Here is a 26,100-nt window from a genome sequence, read left to right as displayed (position 1 = left end):
CAAAGGAATGAGGTGACCTCCAATAGCTGCTCAGTCCCAAAGCTGCTTCTCCCCCTTGAAGTTCTGAGTGACTGACTGGCTCTAGGTCAATTTACTGAATCACTTGGCTGCCCACAGTGGGAATAAGGCTTAATTTTTAATTATATAAATCATTACCTGAATCCAAGCAACCACAAAAATTTCACTTACCAGGCTGTATCTTCCATAAATATCCCCTCTCTTTCTAACTGCATAAATAGTTCTCCTCCTGTAAAGAAAAGGAAAAGGTATTAGAAATAAAATAATTACTATTTCCAACCCACTTGTAATGAGTGTGTACTTCCAATTAAAAGATATTATTAATGCCCTTCTAATTAAAAGATATTAGCCCTAAAAATAAAAATTAGATCTGAAAAATTACAGATTTTAGAGCTAAGTCTACAGGACTCTTATTCTTATCCTAGGTTTAAAAACTAGAATTGGGTTAGAATTCTAGGATTTATAGCTACAAACATGAAAATATGTGTACTCTAAACCCAAAGTGAAAAAAAATCTTGATTAAAACCACTCTAATATTTTATCCATAAGTAGAAAAATGTTATTAGATAAATAAGCCAGTCTCACTAATTTTAGTGAATGCTAATAGTCTATAATTTCTGAAACCTTAAATAAATGGAACAAACCTGGCAGTGGCCTTGTGAAAAGTATGGCATAATTTAAGCAGCAAAATAATAACAAAAGGTTACACTCTACTGAATAATCTTAGCATTCATGAGTCTACAATGATATAAATAAATAAATTTTTAAATGGGGAAGAAAAGAAAGCTCCTTATTATAGTAGAATGCCCAGTAATAAATGAAAGAGGCATGATGGGATAAGAAAAATCATTTGGCAAACATCACAGCTAACTATTACAATCAAGAATCAATGGATGCCAAACTGAATATGAAAGCTTGATGAGGAATGAGATATTTTAAATATCTCCTCCAAACATACTTACTACTCACAAAGGAAAAATACCAAAGATACCAACTTAATACATATGAGCAAAGTGAACATCAGTTCACTTTGATGTAAGATATAAATATAATGCATTTCTGATCTGATATACTGAGGAGGATACAATGTCATTTCGATGCATGGCCTGAATTTAATACTAAAGAAATATCAGATAAACCTAAAAATTGATGCACGCTATTTGTATTCTATAAAAATGTCACTTTCATGAGAGGCAAAGAAAGACTGAAGAACTATTCCAAATTACGGAAAACTAAAGAGAGATATTGTACCAATGTTAATTTCTTATTTTTTGATAATTTTAGTATAGTTACATACTTTAGAAAATAAACATGAACTTTTAGAACAGGGAAATCACAATCTGAAATACTCAATTCAAAAAAATTATGTGTGTATATGTATACACATTTATACATATACACAGAGAGGAGGATAAAACAAAACAAATGTGATAAAATGATACCAATTAGAGAATCTAGATGATAGATATATGGGAATTCTCTGAACTAGTCTTTAAAATTTTTATATGGTCTGGAATTATATCAAAATAAAATTATAAAAGAAAACTGGCAATAATCACAACAAAGTTGCTAAATCCTGCAGCTTTTTCTTCAAGTGACCAAGCTATTACAAAATGTTTCTAAGAAATCCAAAGTATGCTTGCTGGAAAGATATTTGTGATCTAGAAATAATACCAGGGGCAACAAGTTTTTGGTAGATGCTAACAGTGTATTACAATAAGTCTTAGCAGATGGTAGGTCCAGAAAACATAGACAATTCCTGTTGTAAACTGCATATTCTATCCCTAATGCTAACTAAACTAAAACTTTGACATAATTCTAAATATGTTCACTACCTTAAAAAATATTTTCAATTACTTTTCCCACTCCAGTTTGTAAAGGACTATTTTAGTGTTTGAGTTATCTTACTCCAGCACAATTTGATGGCTCTGCATCAATTATTTTGTTAAATGATTGATTACAATGGGATTGAGAAAATTCTGCAAATAAGAAAAAACTTAATCTTCAAAGTTTCTTCATATTTGTCTGCAAAAAGAAATACCTGAATTCCTTCTTTCAAGTATTCATCAATTTTATAAACTATTTGACTGCGACGGGGAAACGCATTTTTCCACCAGAAAATAGTATTCTGACCCAGTTTCTGGAGCAAATGCAAATAATTACACCAAACTGTGTACTGACCACTGAGATACTCAAGGATGAGGTAGAGTTTTCCACCGGTCTGAAAGGCATAAATTAAATCCACAATGAAGGGATGCTTTACTTCCTCCAGAATATTCCGTTCTGCTTTTGTATGAGCTGTATCTTTAGCATTTCTTACTATCATTGCCTAAAGGAAAAGAGATGGTCTATAAGAACAAAATAGTGAACATTTTATTCTATAGTAATTTGAAAATCTATTTTGTGTTTTCTGGCCAATACTGAATAGTTCCCACTATAAATTAAGATGGGTAATGAAAGACATTCACTTGTTATACATATCTGAACTATTTATTCATTTGTTCGTTTTTTAGGCTTTTTGGCAGTAAATATGTAAATGAAAACCTAAAGACACATTTTCTTTTAAAAAAAATCTATAAGCAGATCAGTTTTATTCGTACATTAACTACTAAATGTTAATTTTTTGCCACAGGCTCTGTGGCAAAAAAGCAAAACAGAAGTGTTCATGGGAGCCCAGATAATCAAGGAAAAAAGATGAAGTAGAGGGAGGTAAGCAGATCACTGTATGTGAACTGCAACTGACTTGGCAGAAAGTCTCTGTGGAGATGGTGATACGTAAGCTGTACCTTGAAGAGTTATTTAGGTGAAATGCAGAAGGTACATCAGAGACAGAACAAGATGTATCAGGGAATCTGCAAGCAGTTCAATAAGACAAAAGGTGTTTAGAGCTTAGGCTGGAGACACAGGCAAGAGGCCAGGAAATTAAAGACTTGCATTTAGGCAAAAGGAGTTGGAATCTTATTTCAGAGGCAAAGAAGGTATGTTGAGATGAGTGAAATGATTTGGCTTTAAGAAAGCCAATACCAGGAGCAATGTGGAGTTTTAGGAAAGAAATGAGACTAGTCAGAAGGCTGGTATAAGAAATTAAAAGGACATGTAACTAAGAAAAGTGGGGAAAAAATGAAAAGACTAAAGGTACATCATTTGTATTTGCTGATTAATCAGATAGAAGAAATGATGATACCTTGGTTTCTGCTTAAGTGATATGACAGACAATAATATTAATCAATGACAGGGAATGAAAGTGGAAAAAAAAGTTTTTGGAAAATGATGTACTATTTTGGACATTCTAAATTCTAAGAAGATATTGTGATGGTACACTACTATTCATATGGGAAGCACATACCTGTGCCCAAGATTATTAGTTGCCATTATGGCAACTAATAGTGAGCACAGAGATAAACTACTTAAATGGTAATACTTTGGACGCTGTATGAAAACCTATAGAATTTACACAATAGTTTTCAAGCTATAAAAATAGTAAATATCGCTGGGCATGGTGGCTCACACCTGTAATCTCAGCACTTGGGAGGCTGGGGCAGGAGGATTGTTGCGAGTTCGAGACCAGCCTGGGCTACAAAGTGAGCTCAAGGCCAGCCTGAACTGCACAGCGAGACCCTGTCTCAAAAAGACCAAAAAAAAAAAGTAAGTATCTTTATGAAATGAGAGAGTAAAAGAATATCAAGTACAGCAACATCTGTAGTATATCTTTTGTGTAAGCAAGGAAATAACACTATATATATGTATCTGCAAAAATGGACACAACTAAGATACACCTCAACTTAATAATAGTAAAAGGCCAGAAATAAAATAGGACTTTTAAATATACTTTCTAAGCAATCTCAAGTTTATCACCTATTTTTTCCTACTTAAATTATTTTTATAAATACTAAATAGAGATGCTGATTTCTGAACCATGTTAATATTTTTTATATTCTCAAAATCAACAAAGATGAAGAAAAGAAATAAAACCAAACACATCAGAAATACATAAATTTGGCCTGGCATGGTGGTGCATGATTGTAATCCCAGCACTCAGGAAGCCAAGGCAGTGGGATCTCAAGTTCAAAGCCAGGCTGTATTACACAGTGAGTTCAAAGCCTGCTTAAACTACATAATGAGACCTTGTCTAAAAAAAAAAAGAATTGAATATGCATGGATAATTTTGCCACAGGGAAAAAAATACTTAAGTGTCCAGGCTAAATGCACTGCTGGCCAATCTATAATTTAAAAAAAATTAAAAAGACATTTTAAATTAGTTCTAAATTTGTAGCTAGCAGTGATCTGTAGTTAGTAGTACTGGTATTACAATTTTCACAGCACAGTACTGTTATTGAGATTAGCAAGTTTTCAGTGTGGCAAAAGGGGATAAAACAGACTGAAGGTTGTGGTAGTGCTCATGCTCACCATAGATGACAGCATGGATTCAACCCTCAGTAGTAGAAACAGAAAAGAGAAGAGGGGAGGAAGAGGCTAAGAAGAGCCCTATGACACTCAACTGAACGAGGGTGTCAATATGAAGATATGATTAAAAACAAAAACTGAAAAGTAAAAAATAAAAACTTACTAGCTCTGTCCACTGCAAGAGTCAGGAAAAAAGACAGCTTAAAGGCAAGGATAAGAGTGGCTGGGGGTTTAGCTCAGCGGCATAAGCGCCTGCCTTGCAAGCAGGCAGTCGTGAGTTCGATCCCCATTACTGATAAAAAGGAAAAAGGCAAACAAAACAAAACAAAAAAGCAAGGCTAAGAGCCAAAGGATAAAGCTCAACAGCACAGCACCCGCCTGGCAAGCAATAAGTCATGAGTTTGATTCCTGGCACCAAACAAACACAAAAAAACTAAAAAATTTTTAGAAAAGGGCTAACACCTAGATCTCAATTTGTAAGCACCATTCTTTCCCTCTAGAACACACTTTTATACAAGAAATTAACATAGTGATCAAAAACTGACGGTGCTAAAAGCCCAGAAAAGTCTTTTTTTTTTTTTTTTGTACTGGGGATCGAACTCATGACCTCACGCCTGCCAGGCAGACGCTTAGGCCAGTGAGCTGAATCCCTGGGCCAAGAAGCCATTTCAGTAGAGTTCTATCAAAATTTGGGATGATTTCAGAACCAAAATGAATGACAGACATAGATAACAAATTGAAAGAGACAATAAATGTCCATATCAATTCTTTTTTTTTTTTGAAACTATATAGTATAGGACACTCTTAAATTCCTGGGCTCAAGTGATTTACCCATTTATCCTCCCATGTAACAGGGATTACAGGAATTTACCACTATACCAGCATTGCTGGCTTTGATTCTTTTTTTTTTTTTTTTTTTTTTTTTTGTCTTTTTCTTTTTTATCAGTACCGGGGATCGAACTCACGACCACACTCTTGCAAGGCAGGTGCCTATGCTGTTGAGCTAAATCCCCAGCCCCCAGCTTTGATTCTTTAAAGTATGCTTTGAAAATTATTATTTTTATTTTTTGGTGGTACCTGAGCTCAAACTCAGGGTCTCATGCATGTTTATACATTCTATCCCTGAGCCATACCAGACCTAAAAAAAAATTTTTTAAAGAAGTACTTCTTGATAGGGACTTAGCTCAGCGGCCTAAGTGCCTCCTTGCAAGTACACTGAGTTCAATCCCTGGTACCAAAAAAAAAAACCAGTACTTCTTGAGAGAATGCAATGCAAGAAAATAATAAAAATAGAAAGTCTCCATTTTATAATCACTATAGTAATAGCTGATCTGGATAAGAAACAATAATAAAATTGAGTCAGGATATCATATGGTCTATTCCATAGATCATTTACTAATTACAAAAGCAAAATGGTACAGTGGAAAATTTGTTGGACATTCTCTTAACCATTAGCAAACTCAACCTCACCAAAATAATGACAAATTCATAATATGTCTTCTGAGTCAATGCATTATTTTTTTTAACTACTTAAGAGGTCTTAAGTCTTTAAATGAACAACTGTGGGAAAGTATAAGAAGACAACTAAGAGATACAATGAAAGTAAAGCGGAATCACAGTGGTCAAGGAAGAAGAGTTTCAAAATGCTGCAGGTGATAGCTTCAATGCAACAGAGATAACGATGAACTAAATAAAGACCACTCTTCTCAGAACTGGGAAGTCAGTGATGATCTATGCAACAAAAGTTTCATTGAAATACAACAGTCATATCCAGATGTAGTATCACACACCTGTAATCCCAACATATGTGAGACTGAGGCAGAAGGATCACCATGAATTCAAGGCCAGCCTGAACTATGTAGTGAGATCCTGTCTCAAATGTAACATAACCTTATATAACATAACATAAAATGTAAAAGCACCAGGGATTTAGTTCAGTGGCATGAGCACCTGCCTGGCAAAGTGCAAGGTCATGAGTTCAATCCCCAGTACAAAAAAAAAAAAGGGTAAGAAGCCTGGAGATGGAGCTTAGTGGTACATCACTTTTCTAGCAGCTGCAAGGTACTGGATTCAACACCTCATACTATAAAATATTAACAGTCATAAGTTTAGTGAGTGAAAACAACAATAAAACTCAAAAATGAAGTATGATTATGTGAACCCTGCCCAGTCATAAAGAGGTAAAGGGAGATGACCTTCATTAAAGGTTTTAAATACGCAAGAGACATTAACATAGCTACATAAAGACAGGAGAGCTACAAGTATAGCTTAGTGGCAGAATTTGTGTTGTGCACATGTTCAAGCCAGAGCACCAAACAAACAAACCCAAAACACACGCCAGAGGATGGAAATAGAGGGTCAGCAACAGACAGAGAGACTGGCATCAGAAAAGAGGAACATATATTTCACTAAACCTAGAGAGAAAGAAGTAAAAGCAAGTGAAAATAAAAATTGATACAGTGTTGGGATAGGGATTAGAACAGGAAAGTAAAAGAAATCACATTTGACAGTCTCAAACTGGAAGACAGGCAGTTGACAAAGAGGGGGCCAATAATACAAAAAAAACCTTTAGAAAAGAAATTTTATCTCAAAAGAATAAAACGGGGCTGGGGATGTAGCTCGGTAGTATAAGCACCTGCCTAGCAAGGTTGTGAGTTGATTCCTGGAACCAAAAAAAAAAAAAAAAAAAAAAGAATAAAACATAGTTATAATTTTTAAATTGTTAAGAAACAACTCTCTCATGATACAGTGTTGAATTCAAGTAGAAACACAACAGGTATCACGAACTATTTTATTTGCATTATATTATTTGTTACAAGTTTTCTCCTACAGAAAGTGAAAGTGTAACAGCTAGGTGTAGTGGCACACAACCTGTAATCCCGGTACTCCAGAGGCTAAGACAGGACGATCACTTTGAGTTCAAGACCAGCCTGGGCTAAAAGTGAGCACAATGCCAGCTTGAACTGCACAGTGAAATCCTGTCTCAAAAAAAAAAAAAAAAAAAAAAAAAAAAAAAAAACATGTAGAACCTACAGAATAGCTTATCTCCAGAGGAAATGATTATGACAATACTCACCATGTACACTGCTCATTAAAACTATCAAGAGAAACACAATGTGGGAAATAACAAGGAAAAATGGAATAAATAGAAAATAACTGCCAAAAAAACGAGGGGTCAGCTGTTAAGAATAGAAAGTTATTGAGGAATATGTTAAAATAGTGCTGGGAAGCTCAGTGGTAATACATGGCTGTAAGGCCAGTACTTGAGGCAAGAGGATTTCCATGAGTTTGGAGGTCAGCCTGAGAGCTACATGGTGAGTTCAAGGCCAGCCTGACCTGTATAGCGTGACCCTATCTCAAAACTTTTTTTGGTTTTGGTAATCCTGAGGAACAGAATGAGTAGAGAATCACAAATAGGTATTCCCATCAGCAATGTGCAGATTTGTGTAATTTCTGCCAGTAATGCTCAGCAGCTGAGATACAGGAAAAAATGAGCACTGACAACTGAGCTCATTCAGGTTAGGATTTCTGTGGATATATAAGGTCAATGGGGATAGCAAGTAAATGAAGTGTTAAATCATGTTTATTAGGATAGTTTCAAACTAAAATGAAAAATAAAGGGGGGTAAGAACTTTGAAATGGAATGGAAATGAAAGCTGATGGAGTTAAAGATCAAAGAATTACAGAGCTAGGCTATCAATTACTTGCTCAACACAAACCTAGTAAAGACAAATCAAATAATAAGAGACACAAGGAGAAAAAGACTGAACTACATATTTGAATCTTCATAAATTAGAAAACAAAAAAGATAGGGGAGAGAAAAAAGAGAGCAAGCACCAAAGAGGTTAAACCAGACATCAAAGAGGTTAAACCAGGCCAGGGATATAGCTCAGCGGCTCAGTAGCTCAGCAACACAGTGCCTGCCTGGCAAAGGCAAAGTTGGTTACCCCCCTGCCCCCAAAGGCTTAACCGTTAAAGAAGCAAGAGTTATGATAAAAAGATACATGTGTAACTTTAAGAATAAGCTTGGACTTTTGTAAATAAGGAAGGGAAGAGGGATTGAAGGGAGAGTAGGAGGATGGGGGAAAAATAAAGTATTATCATATACAAGTACAAATTCTCTATAATGAATGTAATCATCATGAGTATCTAAACTGTACCAATAAACTTAACTAATATAAAACATAAGAACCTTGGAGCTGGGGATGTGGTTTAGTAGTACAGCCCTTTGCAAACATGCACCAAGTCCTGGGTTTAAAAGTACTGGCACCATTAAAAAAAAAAAAAAAAAAGCCTAAGTTTACATTTATCTATTGTTTTTTTTTTTTTTTTCTTTTTCATTTTTATTGGTACCGGGGATCGACTGACGACCGCCTGCTTGCAAGGCAAGTGCTTATGCCACTGAGCTAAATCCCCAGGCCTCCATTTATCCATTCTTCCTTTTGTGGATTATACACTAACAAGGGACACTTGTATCAAATGATAAATCTTAGCATCCACCTTAAGGGCTGACACATAGAAGACTCTTATTTAGTTTAATATGATAAAACGGAAGTATGGCCAATCTTGTGACTACAAACCTTTGGCCAAAAGGTCTAAAATTCATCATGCAGATGAACAAAGCTATAGGCAATAGTAATTTGCTTCCAGGGAACATTTTTGTTGTAACTGATAGCATAAGGAAATGGTTGTTGCTAAGTGTTTTCTTCGACATCCCACCACAAGCAAATACCCAAATGGGACAATTTCTATATGGAACAAACAATCTGATAAGTTCAGACAGAATGTCTAAGCACAAACCCAAGTAAACGTGAAATCTGGCTCTCCTCTGATTTTATTTTTATGGGTATACTCTTACCACACTCTTGCTTCAGGGAGGTTAATTATCTCTGCCTCCAAAATAACAAAATCAGAAAAAAGAAACTCAAAAGGAGTCTAGAGTCATTTAATCTAGGGATTTAGGAATTAAAGCCCTATATTTAACCCTAGGGACCTCCTTCACTTCTATTATTTGGGCTGTGAGCGCATTTTCAGTGACAACAAGGAGATGACCTAATCTTATACCCAAGCTTGGGGAGAGAATTCAAACAGTGGGAAGGAATGATAACCAAGCAAAGGGAGAGGTAAGGAGCTTAGGTCCTTGATACCAGAGTCCAAATAAGAGGCCTGACACTTAGCAGTATCTAAGATTTCCCAACATGCTACCCACCCCATCATCAGCAGGCAAAAAACCCATATCCTCTTTTTTCCACTAAAGAAAGATACTTGTGCTAGAACATACTTCACTCAAGGTAAAAGACTAATATTATGATTAATATGGACAACCCTGATTATCAGATATAAATAAATAACAAAATGAACAAATTTAGAATATCGACCAGTTGTTTTGCTCAGTGTTTCTGAAACAGACATTATTAAACTGACTCTAATTCTCTATCATCTATCTATCTGTATCAATCAATTAATCTACCTACCTACCTATCTCCCTACCTGTATCTATCGTGGTTTAGGAGATCAAACACAGGGCCTTCACACTGAGCTACATCTCTAGCCATATTAAATTTTTTTAAATTTTGAGACAGGGTCTTTCGATACCCCGGCTAGACTCAAAATTATGATACTCCTGCTTTAGCCTCTCAGACTGCTGGGCCACCAGCATGGCTGAGTCTAACATATTTTACCAAAAACAAAAAAATAAAACAAAGAAAAAACAAAACAAAACCACCCTCCACCAAACCAATATTCACTAAATTCATATGATTCCAGTATGAAATAGTATAGTGAACCAATGTTAATCACATCTTAGTGAAGCAGAAATTAATGCTGAAAATATCTAGAAGGCTTCTTTAAACCACACTAATAAAGCTGTAGTCACAGTTTTTGTTCCTGGGCTTTTGAGTCATTTGTTTACTTCAATGAAAATCAGGAAGAAGGAAAAGACTAAAGTAATAGAAATCCTTTTACAGGGGGTGTTTTTGAGACAGGGTCTCATGTAGTTTAGACTGGCCTTGAGCTCACTTTGTAGCCCAGGCTGGCCTCAAACCAGCAGCAATCCTCCTGCAACTGCCTCCCAAAGTGCTAGGATTACACGCATGTGCCACCACACCTGGTCACAATCCTATAATTTTTTTTAAAAAGTCATTTTGTCTTGTTTTGTTTGTATCTGGTTTTTGAAACTAGAGCCTTAAGCATGCCAAACATATACTTTACCTTGAAACTACACCCCAAGCTCAATGATTGTCTTTTAAAGTAGTTGTTTAGCAGGACTTTTATTTATGACAACAAACTTTAGAAATCAGTACCAAACAAAAAGAACAAGAAACAACATAATTAATACATCTTCAGCTAAACTAGGAGATGCATGGAACCTCCTCATCCCCAACTCAAAAGATGAAGACAGGAGACAGAGTAGGGTGCTAGGGATGTAGCTCTATAGCTCTACTATTTGTCTAGTGTGTGTAAGGCTCTGTCATTGCATACATTATAAAAAAAAAAAAAAATGGGTTCTCCAGAAAAGAGAGTACGGCACAGGATACAGGGTGAGGTGCTAAAGTAAAACCTTGGACTTCAACAAAAGTCTACAAGTTAAGAGATGATATGTCTCTATCCCTCCTTTTTTTCCCACTCAGCTCCAGAATGCTTTTTCCACAAAAAAAGACTAGAGGATTTTTCTCAGCATGAACTGATGCAACTCAGAAAAAAGACCAACATACACTATTACTTAAGGTTCTTGGTCAGACGCCAGGTAACCTTTGACTACGTATGGATGCTTATACACAAGGCTTCTCATCAGCTTCTCCAATTCCACCCTTAAATATGAACGATCAGTGAACAACAGGAGACATTTAGCAAAGGTCTGCAATGCATGGAATAACAGAAAACTTCAAAGAATTCTAATTAACATCCTCAGAGGGTGTTAGGGGTACAGCTCAATGGTACAGCACTTGCCTAGAATATGAGGCCCTGTTTTTGTCCCCAACACCTCTAAGCCAAACAAAACCCTCAGAGGGATGAGAGTATGATAATGTACTTATATAACAGGTTGCTATAAAGCAAACCATCAGACAATTCTAGGTAATCAAAAACACAGAGGCTTTGAAAAAAGGCAGTAAAAGGTTATTCTCATAGAAGTTTATAGTAGAATGGCAATTACCAGAGATCAGAAGAACAGGGCAGGACTGATAGGGAAAGGTCGATCACTGGGTACTCAATTACGGTTACTGGAAAAAGTTCTGGGTGGTGGGTAACCACAGATCTCTAAACAAATTAGAAGACTGGGCATGGTAGCACACAACAGTAATTCCAGGAACATTATTTGACCAGACTGAACAATGCAATGAGACCCATCATGAAAAAGGAAAAAAAAAAGAAAGAAAGCCTAGAAAAAACATAATTTTAGAAGTTTCTGTCAGGCAGAGACAGTGACCCATGTCTGTAATCCCAGAACTCAAGAGGATCACTGCAAGTTCAAGGCCAGCCTGGGCTACAAAACTACAAAGTGAGTTCAAGGCCGGCCTGAATTGCATAGCAAAACCTTTCTCAAAAAGACGGGGAAAAAAAAAAAAAAAAAAAAAAAAAAGGGTTCACCATAAAGGGATGACAAATGTTAGGGCAAATGTTTACCTTGATTTTTTTTTTTTTTTTTTTTTTTTTTTGAGACAATCTCTGTTTTTCAGGCTGGCCTTGAATTCACTGTATAGTCCAGGCTGGTCTCGAACTTGCAGTGATCCTCCAGCTACAGTCTCCCAAGAGATGGCATCACAGGTATATGCCACCATGCATGGCAGCATAAATGATTTAAATACTTAAGTGTGTACACACTGAAACCTTACATGGCTCCCTACTAACAATACTATTCTTATATTCTTACGTATAATTTAAAAACAAATTTAGTACATTATCTGCATGGACATAAATCACAGTGAAAACAAATTTGTATATTAATTATGTGCTAATAATTAGAGGTTAAAAATCTTAGAAAATAAAGTCACTAAAACAATCAGTAAATCAGATGCAATAATATATATCTGTTAATTCCAGCTTCAGGAGGCTGAAGCAGGAAAATGGACAGCTTAAGACCAGCCTTGGCTACATAGTGACACCATGTCTCAAAGAAACCTCAAAAGCACAGCTGAAGTGATGGTGCGTGCCTATGATACCAGCAGCTGGGAGACTGAGGCAGGAGGATCGTTGTTAAGTTCAAGACTAGTCAGGGCTACAAAGTAAGCTCAAGACAAACCTGAATTGCATAGCAAGACCCTGTCTTAAAAAGAAAAAGAAAAAAAATAAAATAAAAAAACAAAAATCTCCCACAAAAATGAGTAACAAAATAACTAATAAACAACAATAAATTAAGAAAAGAAAGTAAACAAAATGACAAAGAAATGGGCAAATGGAAAAAGATAAGAAAAATTAAATGATCAGTACAGGAGGTTCAACATCTCACTAACTGCAATTCCACAAAGAAAAAAATGATAACAAATAAATCATATAATAAAATTTCCTAGAGCTGAAGGCCTGCAAATTTGAGATTCAAATGAATAAAAATAAAAGTCAAAGCAAGATATATCACTAACAAATTTTAAAACAGAAAAGCAAATCTCAAATACTTTTGAGAAAAATAAGCCATAAATGAAAGACTTGGAGTCAGAATGGCAAGAGACTTCTCAACAAAACCCTAAATATAGAAGAAAATGGAAGGCCAGGCATGAAGGTACACGCCTAGAATCCCAGCACTTGAGAGGCCCAGGCAGAAAGGTCAAGCCCAGGTTGGAGTTACATAGTGAGATCAAGGCCAGCCTGAACTACATAGCAGGATCCTGTCTCAACCAAAATAAATAAAAATAAATAAATAAATAAATAAATAATAAAAATAAGAGAAAAATGAAGCAAATCTGAGTAAAAGTGATTTTCAACATCAACACTCTAACCAGAGGTTGAGGGTAGAGTACTTGTCAAAATGATTGTCAGCACTGCATGTGCAAAATTCCCAATTAAGCAAGTATGAAGCTGTTATAAAGATATATTCAAATATACAACAATGACTCCTTAAATATAAGAATAAATTGCAAACATTACATTTCACAAAAATTTACCTTCAAGTATCCTTTTTCAAGGAACTACTAAGAGATAATCACCAAAACAAGAGAATAGAAGATAAACTAAGAAAAAGGGACAGCAGTCAAATGTGTTTTTTTTTGTTTTGTTTTGTTTTTTTGGCACCTGGATCGAATTCACAACCTTGTACTTGCCAAGCAGATGTCTGTGCCGCTGAGCTAAATCCCCAGCCTTAAACTAAGAAAAAGGAACTAGCACACACTTATAATCCTACACTCTGGAAGGCTGAGGCAGACAGATCACAAATTCAAACCCAGTCTTGACAACTTGGTGAGATTCTGCTTAAAAATAATAAAAAAAAGAAGGGCTGGGGACATAGCTAAGTGTGGGCCTGGGCTCATTCTTCATTACTACAAAAGAATGAATGAGTGGGACAATGGTGAATAAAAATAAAAAATTTAAAAAGGGCTGGGCATGCATCTCAGCGCAGAGGTTTAATATTTCAATCCTTAACTATGGGGCTGAGGATATAGTTCAGTGTTAGAGCACTTGCCTAGCATGTGCAAATCCCTGGGTTCAATCGTCATTACCACAAAATTAAAATTCTTTATCATGACAGGCAAGTCTAAAACCAACTGGAAGAGTTACTTCAGAAAAAATTGAAAGTGTTCTCCTTTTTACACTCATTCAGCAGAAATATAACAGTAATAAAAATAATGAAATATACCCCACATTCTAACACAATCATTATGCTAGAAATATTTTATTTTTGGTGCTAGGGATTGAATCCAGGGCTTTCTGCGTGCAAAGCACATGTTCTACCACTGTGTTAAAACCCAAACTCCAGAAACACACTTTTGGAACTGTGAATTTTAGTGCCCCCACCACCAATTTTTTTTTTTTTTTTTAAATTTTGAGACAGGGTCTTGCTATGTTACCCAGGCTGGACTTCAGTTTATAATCCTTCTGCTTCAGCCTCCCACATGAATATGAGTATAGGCATGCAACACTATGCCCAGCTAAGCCAACATTTTATATCACTAATAAAGATAAGTAGGGTTATATAATTATATGGTAGGGTTAGGGATAAACTCAGCAGCATAGTACTTGCCAGCATTTGCAAGGCCCTAAATTCAATCCCCAGCACAGCGGGGGAAAGTGGGGGAAGGAAAGAACAAGGGGGAAGGGAGGAATTACCTTTTTAAGCACCTTCATGGCAAATATTTTCCCAGTATTTGCTCCTGTTACTTTTCGCACTTGAAAAACCTGGATAAAGAAGTGAGTTTATTATTAAAAGCCAAATTATGTAGGTCATATTCCTGTAATTCCTTTTTATCAGAAACAAATAATATAGTAGTTCATATTGTAAAAACTAACACCACAAAGGAATGGGTGCAAAAATGATCAGCTAAAACAGCAGACCGCATTTTAAGATTCACAGTAGTGAAATCTGTTAAATATGGGACTTTTCATTTGTTGCCATCTGGTGGCAAGGTTGGAAAATGACCATCTAATGAGCACACTGCAGTACTTTTATATGTAAAATTCTTGTTAGAGTGAACTATAGCCATGGTTCCAAGCAGCACAGTCATGAACTTAAAAATTCTAAAATAGTTTAGAATTTATTTCAGGGGTGCTGCTATTCTTACTTCACACAAAACCTTTTATTGATAGTTGACAGGAAATCATTATTTACCCATTCCACTAAAATGGTTAGTTCTAAATTTTCATGCAACAGCTAAAATACAAATTCAAAATGCTTGTATGCACATTCAGAATGATTAAAACACTTTACAATGTGTCCTTAGGTAAGAATAAAATGCAAATACCACACTTCACAAAAATTAACAGTATTCACTACCATAAGTAGTTTTTAAATTTAATTCTAAAGAAGTTATCCAAATTCTGTCTCTTGAAACAGAATGGCTAAATGTAAGTTTTCTTGGGTACAAGATCATAAAGGTAAGGCATTAATTAGTAAGCTTTGGGTAAAACTATGAAAATACATTTTCGTTTTTCTTCTCTTATTTTTTCTTCCCTAACTCTCTTTCTCTAGACATTGCATGTCAAAGAGTACCAATTCAGATTAAGAGCTCAGGAACAGATAATTTAATGTACATGTCTCTTGAAAGTAAGGAGTGGTCTGTTTATATTTAAAGAGGATACCTGTACAAGACACCATTTAACCAAAGGAAGGAATCAATCCTTTAATATCAGACTTCGTCTTACATAATTGCTTATTTAAGAAATACTGAATGAGTACTGATTATGTGACAGATTTTAACATGTGTGGTGACAGGAAGAGGAAGAAAAACTCAATTTCTTAATCCCTCAAATCACACTGAGTTGCCATCATATTTTTTACTGATGGCTAATAGAGTCGGACTGTTGTAGGAAGGTTATAAAAATCAATCTACCCAAGACACACAATAACTCTCATTTCAGAAATACTTCCTACCTTTCCATAGCCCCCTTTACCAAGTACCCGAAGTAGCTCAAAACATTCTGGTCTGATTTTTTCTGGCCCTCTGTTCACACTAGTTTCTGAGATTTCAAATTTCTCACAATGTTCCATGCCACTGGGAAGAAAAGCAAAACCAAAAGTAAATTTGCAAAAAAGTTAAAATTATCTTTAGCATATTGTTAGAAAGGAGAAATAGAAATGGAATCCAATTAAGTAAAAGGAAAAAAGTACATGACAGCAAATTTAGTATTTGTGTTATAAGTGAAGTGATAATTCACAACCAAAGCAAGGGGATGATAAATGTTTATTTGCTTGTTCACAAAGTGTTCTATCGATTATTTTCATAAGCAACAGATATCTCCAAAATGAAGTAAATTAGAACAAGTTTATTAAGTTGAAAAGGAAAGTCTTCTAGTTATTCAAATTTAGTTCATTCAAGATGTTCGTAAGATTAGGTATTATCTAACATCATTTGGCAATTTGACAATCTCAAATCTTTTAAAAATTACCAATTAGTTAGTACAACTATGAGCTACAAAAACTCTTGCTCATAAATTCTATCCATGCATTTTCCCTTGCCTAGCTCCCTGTATTATTGTTCTCATTTAAAGCCTTCAAAATGGACGACAACTGTCCTTTAAATGCTTCCTGTATGAGTGATGTATCTTCTTCCTCCCATAGCAAAGCTTTTTAGGGCAGGGAGCAGAGTAATCACCAAATTCACCTAACGGAAACTGTTTAAAATGATTGATTTGACTACACAAATCTGAAGCTGAATGTTGTGGCACATGCCTGTGATTCCAGCACTTGGGAGGCTAAAGCAAAAAGATCATCACAAGTTCAAGGCCATTCTGGGCTACACAGTGACCAGTCTGAACTATACAGTGAGACCCTGTCTCAAAACAAATATACACAAAACAAGACTGCACAAGTCTCTGAATGATGTCGGGGAATTCTTTCAAAGTTAAAAATGGTTAGATATAGAATTCTCTATATTAAAAACCCTAAGGAACTCAGACTTATATTCTGAATACAAATAAGTATTGTTTTCTCCAAATCTGTACACTGTATCAAAACTCTGGATGTATTATTACATTGATCAGATTTTAGAGCCAAATTCAATAAAACAAGTCTGTAAAGATGACTAGGTATTTAAGAGCATGTTATTAGAATCACTTGATGGGTATGAACTGCAACTAGCATAATCTACTTAAAAGAAAACCACAATGAAAATATTCACGTATAAACTTACAGTTCATATGGTCCAACTCCTCCATGGTCCATGCTTTCATTTATCTGACCCTGAAAAATATGTTAAAATTTTAGAAATAAATACTCTCATAAACATAAAACTTACAAGTTTAAAGTTCTGTCTCATACATGAAAGATAAACAACTCAAAAAATTCTCTGTATTTTAATAAACAGGCAAATACGGTGGTAAACAAAATAAAGTGCTTAACAACGTTATAAGAATTTGATTTCCTCTTTTTTACATTTAATTTCATGCGGCATTTCACTACAGATATTACCCATTCATGATGTAAAACACAATTAAGTGACTATTCCTTCAGTGCAGGCTTGGGAGTACATGCCTATAGTCCAGCACTCAGAAAATTGAGGGAGGAGGACTGCCTCCTAGGAGTTCAAGGTGAGTCTGGGTTATACGGTGAGTTCAAACCCAGCTTAAACCACATAGTGAGACTCTGTCTTAAAAAAAAAAAAAGTGACTATTCCTTCAAAGCTTACATTTATCTATTAAAATTTATGTATTATGAAACAAAAGGCATCTCAGTATGAGTTATTAAATAAACTGAGTTATAAAGGGCTATTCTGATAATAATCCTGTTAGGTAGACTAATAAAATGTTATGACCTAAATCTAAGGTAACCACAACCAATTCAAGATAGTTATTTATTATACAATGCAGCTATTTAAAAGAAAACAATTAAGCACACTCAAACAGAAGTCATGCTCCCAAATATTTATGACTAAAGAACAAATGAGTGAAAAATTAATTAGCCTTCTATATACACTAGCAATGAATACAAGTAACAACTCCAACCAGGCAATATGTGCACGCCTGTGATCCCAGCATTTGGGAGGCTGAGGTAGGAAGGAGGGTTGCCTACAGTTCAGTGAGCCTGGGCTACATAATGAGTTCATGGCCAATCTAGATAACAATGGGAGATTGTCTTTAAAAAAAAAAAATAACAACTCAGCTTACAATAGTATAAATAAAAATAGTTTAGAAAAAAAAGACAAAAAAAACTTTATAAAAGAAATGATTATTGATATAAAATAGTTTTAAAATGAGTATTATTGAGTACAGTCTGATTAAAATTCACTTCACACAAAAGAGTATCACTCGATTAAGAACAGGATTGAAAATATTACAAGTAGGGGCTGGAGATTTAGCTCAGAGGCATAAACACCTGCCTTGCAAGCAGGCAGTCATGAGTTCGATCCCTGGTACCGATAAAAAAGGGAAAAGATGGGCTGGGGATTTAGCTCAGCAGCATAAACGCTTGCCTTGTAAGGGGACAGTCATGAGTTCGATCCCTGATACTGATAAAAACGAAAAAGACAAAAAAAAAAAAACCCTACTTAAAAAGGAAAAAGACACACAAAAAAAAAAAAAAAAGAAAAAAAGAAAATATTACAAGTATTCAAGCAGTCAATGTAAAAATTCTTGAATTAAAGACTTAGGGAGAGGCCTGGTGGCACATGACTATAAATCCCAGTACCCTGGGATGCTGAGTCAGGAAGATCTCAAATTCCAGACCAGTCGGGGTTATTTAGAACTTTGGCAAAATTCTGTACCTCCTCCCCCACCCAAAAAAGGAATGAAGGGGGTAGTAACTCAGTGTGAGGGCCCTAGCTCAATCTCTAGTATCAACGGGGGGGGGGGGGGGGCGCATTGAGAGATGAATACTGCCTTTCTTTCTTTCTTCTTCTTCTTTTTTTTCTATTGAGACAGGGTCCTGATTTGTATCCCAACAGACCTCGAACTCATTGTGTTATTCCTGTAGGTAAGTGACCATATTCAGGCACATCTTTCCATCTTTCCTAAAAGTACCAGCACACAGGCCGGCGATTTAGCTCAGCAGCATGAGTGCCTGCCTGCCAAACATTAGGTCATGAGTTTAATCTCGGGTACCAAAAAAAAAAAAAACCATGAGATTCCACAAAATTTTACTGATAATTTGCTCATAGTATGGACAAGTCAGGATGAACAACAGGATGTATGTTTCATGAGGCAAATGGATGGGATGGATGGGGTACTATGAAAAGGGAAGAAGGGCTGGGAATTTAGCTCTGCAACATAAGAGCCTGCCTGACAAGCACCAGGTTGTAAATTCAATCCCTGGTACCAAAAAAGAAAAAAGAAAAAAAAAAAAAAAAAACAGAAAGAAAAGTAATTCTCATGTTAAACTGGTAAGGTTTTTGTGAGGAAGAGGAGATGGTTATGGTTAGCTCCTTTGGCATCTGTTGCTACATACAATTACCTATGATAGCTTTAAAGACAAAAGACCTATAGGACATAGTAACTCACACTGGGATGAAGCAGGATAGTCACTAAGGCTGCAAAACTTAGTGAGATTCTGTCTCAAAATTTTAAAGTTTTCAAGGGCTGGGAATGTAGTTCAGTGCAAAAGTCCTGAGTGCAATCCCCAGTATTAAAAAAAAAAAAGGAGGGAGGAGAGGATCAAAGACTAACCTCTTTTAAATGCTGGTTCACATAAATTTTTTCTTTATGCTAATTTCATTTAATTTTAAATTAAAAATCACCGAGTAGTTAACAATAATTTTTCTTTATGTTGATTTTACTTAACTCTAAATTAAAGATCACAAAGTAGTTAGTTAACACGGAACCATGACTTTGAAGCCACCTCACAAGATATGCCCTGCGGCTGTTTCATTTCCGGAACTGGCCAGGCCTGTAACGCCACCTACATCTGTGCTTTTAACTTCCTATCCGTTAGTTACCTTCTAAAGCAGAGGCCTTTGAGGTACAATTCATTTTTGCTATTCACAGTTAATTTTACAAGTCTCACACCAGAAGAATCAAGCTAATGTTATACAATACATACTGACAACATTCTTTCACAGGCAGCTACTCAAAATTATTCTGCTGCCCTAAGATTTATGATGCCTCCCATGCTTTTTGTGTGTGCCACTATGACTGACAAAATGGAATCCTGCTCATGGAAAATACCATACAAGATATACTGTTTCTAACCAGCCTACCAGAATAACTATTTGCAAAGTTTTAAACTAAAAATGTTACATAAATTCAAATTAACATGCATAAAGTCCCATTGAAAGACAGTAGATTTATAAAATTACTCCACAATGGGTGAAATTATCCTCAATCCAAATAGTCATTAAATCAGTTATCCAATATGGGGAATATAGCTTTGTGGCAGAGCTTGCCTAGCACAGGGCAAGCTCCTGGGTTTGACTCCCAGTAACACTGTGAAACAAACAAAACAAACAAACAAAAATGACAAAAGGTTTGGGTAAAAAAAAGTAAACTATCCATTGGCCTGGCTTTCACAAATATAAGATTCAGTAATTCAGATGAGTTGGGAGAAATGTGTAAAACTTTGCTCTAAATCTTAAGCCATTTAAAAATAGTTGGTGCTTCATGATAATAATTAATAATGTTTTTCTATAAATTTTCATAACTAAGAAGCCTTGAACACAAACTATCTATACAGTACTTAGCTCTTCAGTACTATTAAACTTTTTGCTTAATAAAAATCTGAAATTCAGGCTAGCGATACAGCTCAGCAGCACAGTGCCTGCCTGGCAAGTACAAGGTTCTGACTGCTTCCCAGTATCAATTAAAAAGAAAAACAAATGACATTCTGCCAGTGTGGTGACTTTTGTTAATCTCATCACTCAGGAGGCTAAAGCAGGAAAATCCTTGTTAGTTTGAGGCCAACTTCAGCTACAAAAGTAAGTTCAAGCTAGGCCTGAACTACATAGTAAGACCCTATTTCAAAAAACCAAAAAAAGAAAAGAAAAAGCTGGAGATTTAGCTCAGCAGCATAAGTGCCTGCCAGGCAAGTGTGAGGTCATGAGTTCAATCCCCCCCAATACAAAAAAAAGAAAAAGAAAAAAAGAAAAGAAAAAAAAATCTGACATGTAAACTGCGAGTGGTAGTAGCACATACCTATAATCCTTGCACTGACAAGCTGCGACAAGATGATCACAAAATCACAAGTTTGAACCCAGCCTGTGCAAGTGGAGTTCCAAAATCAAAAAACAGCCAGGCATGGTAGCACATGCCTGTAACCTCAGCACTTGGCCTCCTGGCCAAGGCAGGAGGGTAATCACAAATTTGGGGCCAACCTAGGCTACACAGTGAGTTTAAGGCCAGCCTGAACTATACAGCAAGACCCTGTCTCAAAAAACAAAACAACCCTAAACTAAAAAAATGAAAAACTAAAGACCTGGGAGGTACGTATAGCTCAGTGCAAAGGTCCTGGGCTCACTCTTCAGTATCAAAGAGGCGCAGGGGGTGGGGGTGTGAGAAAAATAAAATCTGATCTACAGCCAGGGAACTTATGATGTCAGCACACTATGAAGTTGTGGCAGGACAGTTACAAGTAAGTTGCCTCAGTCTGGGCAACTTAACTACTTATGGAGACCCTGTCTCAAAAATAAAAGGGCTGGAGATTTAGCCCAGTTCTTAAAACAAAACCCTAACTTTCCAATCTGAAATGTATACAGTATGCCTCTGATTATTTCAAAAACTGAATCAGAATAGAAAGGACATACAGGGGTATAGCCTGGGGGAAGTGCTTTGCTAACTACACTGGGCTCAATCCTTAGCACTGCCAAAAAATTTTTTTCCTGATTGCATTACAGTTTTTTAGTTCTCTTGTTTGTGTGGAAACAGGGCCTTGCTATGTTGTCCACTTTTGCCTTGAATTTATACACTGCCCAGGTTGGCCTCGAACTCAAAAATCTTCCTGCTGCATTCTCTCCAGTTGAGATTCAGGGGATCTGCAGGGGCATTCTATGCCTGGTTTCTATTATTCTTTTAATGATGCCAAAAGCAGTGAAGTATCTGACATTTTTCACAATCTAATACAATTCTCTGAAGGAAAAGTTTGCTTAGTTTTAACTCACTTCCTCAAATGATACCATCACCTAGGAAATGGAAACAAAAAAAGGCCTCCCATTGAAATTGTCTTACCCATTGGTTTTAATATATACTATTCTATCCCTCTAAAGTAATGAATCCTGGCTCTTTTATTTTTAATTAGGTGGCATACATTCAACTTTATTCATAAATGTATCAATTCAGTCTCATCATTTATCCTCTGAAGGACTAACTAAGCTAGCCAGGCATGGTGGTGCACCTGTAATCCCAGCACTTGGGAGGCTGAGACAGGAGGACTGCCTCAAGTTTGAAGCCAGTCTACACTACACAGTAAGACCCTGTCTTGAAAACAAACAAACAGGCCAGGGATATAGCTCAGTGGCATAGTGCCCACCTGCAAGCACAAGGTCACAAATTCCATCCCTGGTACCACACACACACAAACACACACACACACACAAATAGTAATAACAAAAAATAATAACAAAAAAGAATTAACTAAGCATGTAAATTCATACAATAATATTCACTGAGTATAACATAACTAAAACACATATATATCTTTAAATAGGATCAATGATTTTAAAAATGCTGCTCTAGTTCTAATAATGCAGTATCTCTAATTTAAATGCTTTTAGCACTAAGTCTCTAGACACAAAGTGTAAACTTGAATGACTGGATCCTTGGCAATGAGTAACACTGACAGACTGCATTGCCACAAACTAGCAGATAGGCCAGTATATTGTTAAAATACTTTATGTGCTTTATTTTGTGTAGAAAAGAAAAAACTGTCAGAGATTAAGCAATGTATTCTATGTCAGTCAGTGAATATGCCAAAGGGATGGGAACTTACTTTTCACATACTACAAAGAAACAAGGTACAAAATCAGCAAGACTAATAAATACAATCAAGAATCTGTGCAACAAAGCCAGGCATGGTGGCGCATACCTGTGATCCCAGCAATGGGGGGAGAGAATAGGGGTAAGCTGAGGCAGGAAGATCACCAGGAGTTCAGTCAAAGGCTACATAGTGAGTTCAATGCCAGCCTGAACTGCATAGTGAGACCTTGTATCAAAAAACCAAAACCAGGGGCTGGGGATTTAGCTCAGCGGCATACACACCTGCCTTGCAAGCAGGTGGTCGTGAGATCGATCCTGGTACAGATTAAAAAAAAAAACCAAAACCAAAACAAAAGAATCTGCAATAAAATGTTAGTTTTCAATCAGAAAATTCTAAAACTATGATTGTAGACAATCATCTGAACTATGCCTCAGCTTCCTTACCATAAAGTGAAGTGAAGCTACTATGTATATGAATCAATGTTAAGAAAGTTTTCATAACAAGTTATAAATTCACAACAGGAAACATTAGCAGATTTTCAAAGAATCTAAACCTCCCATATTCTCGACTTTTACTAAGAATTTTAGTATTTTAGAATAATCTGGATGTCACTCTCTCTCCTTGGGTTGCCAGTCCAATCTTATCCGCCTTGAGATACCTCTTAAGAATGATACTTGAGCTGGGTATGTTGGCATGTTCCTGTGTGGAAGACGGGGGCAGAAGTTCAGGGTCAGCTTGGGCTAGAGTTCCAGGCCAGCCTTAACTATATAGCAAGACCTGGTCTCAAAAATACATAAAGAAAAGAAACATTTTCACTGGAGATAATGGCTCATGCCTGTTATCTCAGCTATTGGGGAGGCTGAAGCAGGAGGAACAGAAGTTCTAGGCCAATGTGGACAATTTAGTAAGGCCACTTCATGAAATGATACAAAAACAGCTGAGCATGTAGCTGATACAGAATCTCTGGATTCAATTCCCAGTAGTGTAAAAACAAACCAAAAAAATATTTTCAACTACAAAAACATTGCTAAGTGAGAGATACTTTACTGAAAGCTTCTCCTCAAGATCCTTTTTAATCACATCCGGTCTTTCTTCAAAGTTCCCCTCCCTAATAACAATGATCATACTTCTTTCTCTTTCCCATTTTTTTCTGGTCCCCTCTTCCTCACCCTTTCAGAATCCTACTTGCTGCATCTAGCAAGACAAAAGCACAGGAGTAGGCCAAAACTGGAGCATGCACTGTTCTTGAAATGTATTAAGAAACTGAAAAGAAAAATGAGGTCCTAGTTTACAATAGGCATCTTAATACAATATTGTACTTTCCTTAGAAGATATGGCAGTAGTCTGTGAATTCTATTAGTTCAACCAATGAAGACATAAAGCATCCTTCCTATCCAGTTTTTTCTCCTGCCCTATTCTAAAGTCACTGCCATATGGAACCAAATAATTGACCAGAGTGTAGAACACGTAAGGAAAGTAATCCTGCATTCATTTCAAATTGTATTTAGTGTTCACTATGTTCAATTAAGAGGCTAACTGGAATTCTACTAGAAAATAGATTAAAAAGTGCATATCTCAATATTCACTTTCTAGACTGTGATTTTAAGACTTACTTGATTATGAAAACAACTCTATTATTTTAACTCAGTTTCACAAAGTGTTCATAGCTAGCTTGTCAATCTCTTTTCAGCAGCAGGACATGATTTGCCAGAAAAGAAAAAGTGGGTGATGAGGAAAAAAAAGAGTAAAAGACACTATGCAGTTACAGTAAACATCTGACATCAGATATAGGATTCATATAGTCATCAGACAATGTGACCTAAATTAGGACCTAAATTACCACGATGTTATCATCGATGATCATTTGTCCACAAAGTTTGACAACATCATCTTTGAACTTCAGGTAAAATTTGTGATTTTGCAATAAATTTGTCTTAGAAAACTATACTCCATAAAAAACGACAAACTAGTAAAACAGCAAAGGTAAAAAACCAAAATGCCATTAGGAGAAACAATTCTAAACTTAGCACCGTAATATACAGCAAGGAAAGCCCTCACACCACTATTCACAAGTTTCAGTTCAAGCAATTTATTTTTGGCAAGCCAAATCACAGCTGTCAACACTAGCTTTTTATCCCCACCCCAAAGTCACATAAATTATTCTGAAAAAATACAGACATCTTCAACATGTGGGGAAATTAAGTTACAGATGCCGTGTGTCGTTATAATTTTTTTAAAAAAAGTCACACGGAAGATTTTTTTTTTTAATAAAAAAGGCAAACAAACAAACCCTGAAGATGCAGCAGAGCCCCCTTGCTCCCGAAATAAAACTCCTGGTGGCTGTAACAGCAGCGGCAGTGCTACTCCCGACAGAAGTTTTCAGCTGTCACTTCTAACAGCTGAGCGCTTCCTAGGAGAGAAGCGACAGGCCGAGAAGAGAAGTGGTTGTGGGAGGTCTGAAGATTTAAGACTTGAAATCTTACCATCCGAGGGATACCCTCTCACATTTCACCTGCACTTACGGGACACCAAGCAAGCGTAGCCTCCCCCACTCTCAACACACACTCACACCACCCGTGTCCCGCCACCCTCAGGTCAAACAGCTTCAGAAACCGACCACGAGCCCGTCCTCGTCTCCGCAAACAGGTGGCTCGGCTGCGCTGCCCTGGGGATAAGGGCGCAACCCGCACCTCCGAGCCCCGCAGAGGCCTCTACCTAGGGCCAGGTCCGCCCCGCCCGCTCCCGAGCTCTCAGCAGCAAGTCATCTCAGCTCCTCCACAAGACTTACTCGCGCCCCCAGGATCTCCGAGCTCTAGGACGCGCCAGGCTTCCTGGCCCCTGCCGCCGCCCCGACCCTGTCACCTCGGGACCCCCCTGGGAACCCCGGGCCTCACCCCCTCCTCCAGCTCATCCTCAGAGCCTGCGTCCTCTGGCTGGTCCAGGTCTATGTCAAACACTCCAGCCATGTCCTCAGCTTCCCTGTCTCGGAAGTCAGGCGCTGGGTAAAAGCCGTCCCGCCTCCGTCGTCGCCTCATGGGCCCGGACCCGCCGCAGACACTGCCTCTGCTGCCGCCATCACCGACTGCTTGAACTCAGTGCGTCTGCGTCTAGGCCCTGGACTGGCTCTTCAAGTTCAGCATTGGAGCATGCGTACAGGGTTCCGTGAAGCCTAGCTGTGGGCAATGGACATGCGTAGCACT

General features: G+C 36.8%; 1 protein-coding gene across 6 annotated transcripts in view; it reads right to left on the bottom strand.

The window, feature by feature from the left end:
• Rps6kb1 (ribosomal protein S6 kinase B1) overlaps positions 1 to 26,026 on the bottom strand; it is a 40,742-nt gene extending 14,716 nt beyond the window's left edge. For 2 of the 6 annotated variants that reach the window (XM_063250874.1, XM_063250875.1), the window contains exons 1-6: positions 25,795 to 26,026; positions 17,196 to 17,245; positions 15,938 to 16,058; positions 14,677 to 14,745; positions 2,200 to 2,347; positions 190 to 247 (exon numbers count right to left, since the gene is read on the bottom strand). In XM_063250874.1, the coding sequence (XP_063106944.1) occupies positions 190 to 247; positions 2,200 to 2,347; positions 14,677 to 14,745; positions 15,938 to 16,058; positions 17,196 to 17,245; positions 25,795 to 25,935 (587 nt within the window). In that variant the 5' untranslated portion in view covers positions 25,936 to 26,026. Of the gene's footprint in view, positions 1 to 189; positions 248 to 2,199; positions 2,348 to 14,676; positions 14,746 to 15,937; positions 16,059 to 17,195; positions 17,246 to 25,190; positions 25,289 to 25,794 lie in introns of those variants that run through there. The other 4 variants (XR_010048155.1, XR_010048154.1, XM_013152300.3 and 1 more) reach the window with 4 other exon arrangements.
• Positions 26,027 to 26,100: the final 74 nt, after the last annotated feature.

This window comes from Cavia porcellus, unplaced genomic scaffold (assembly GCF_034190915.1).
Source record: "Cavia porcellus strain 051 isolate PalLab524CR breed Dunkin Hartley unplaced genomic scaffold, mCavPor4.1 scaffold_6, whole genome shotgun sequence".
Classification (NCBI taxonomy): domain Eukaryota; kingdom Metazoa; phylum Chordata; class Mammalia; order Rodentia; family Caviidae; genus Cavia; species Cavia porcellus.
This window is presented reverse-complemented; position numbering and strand designations above follow the sequence as displayed.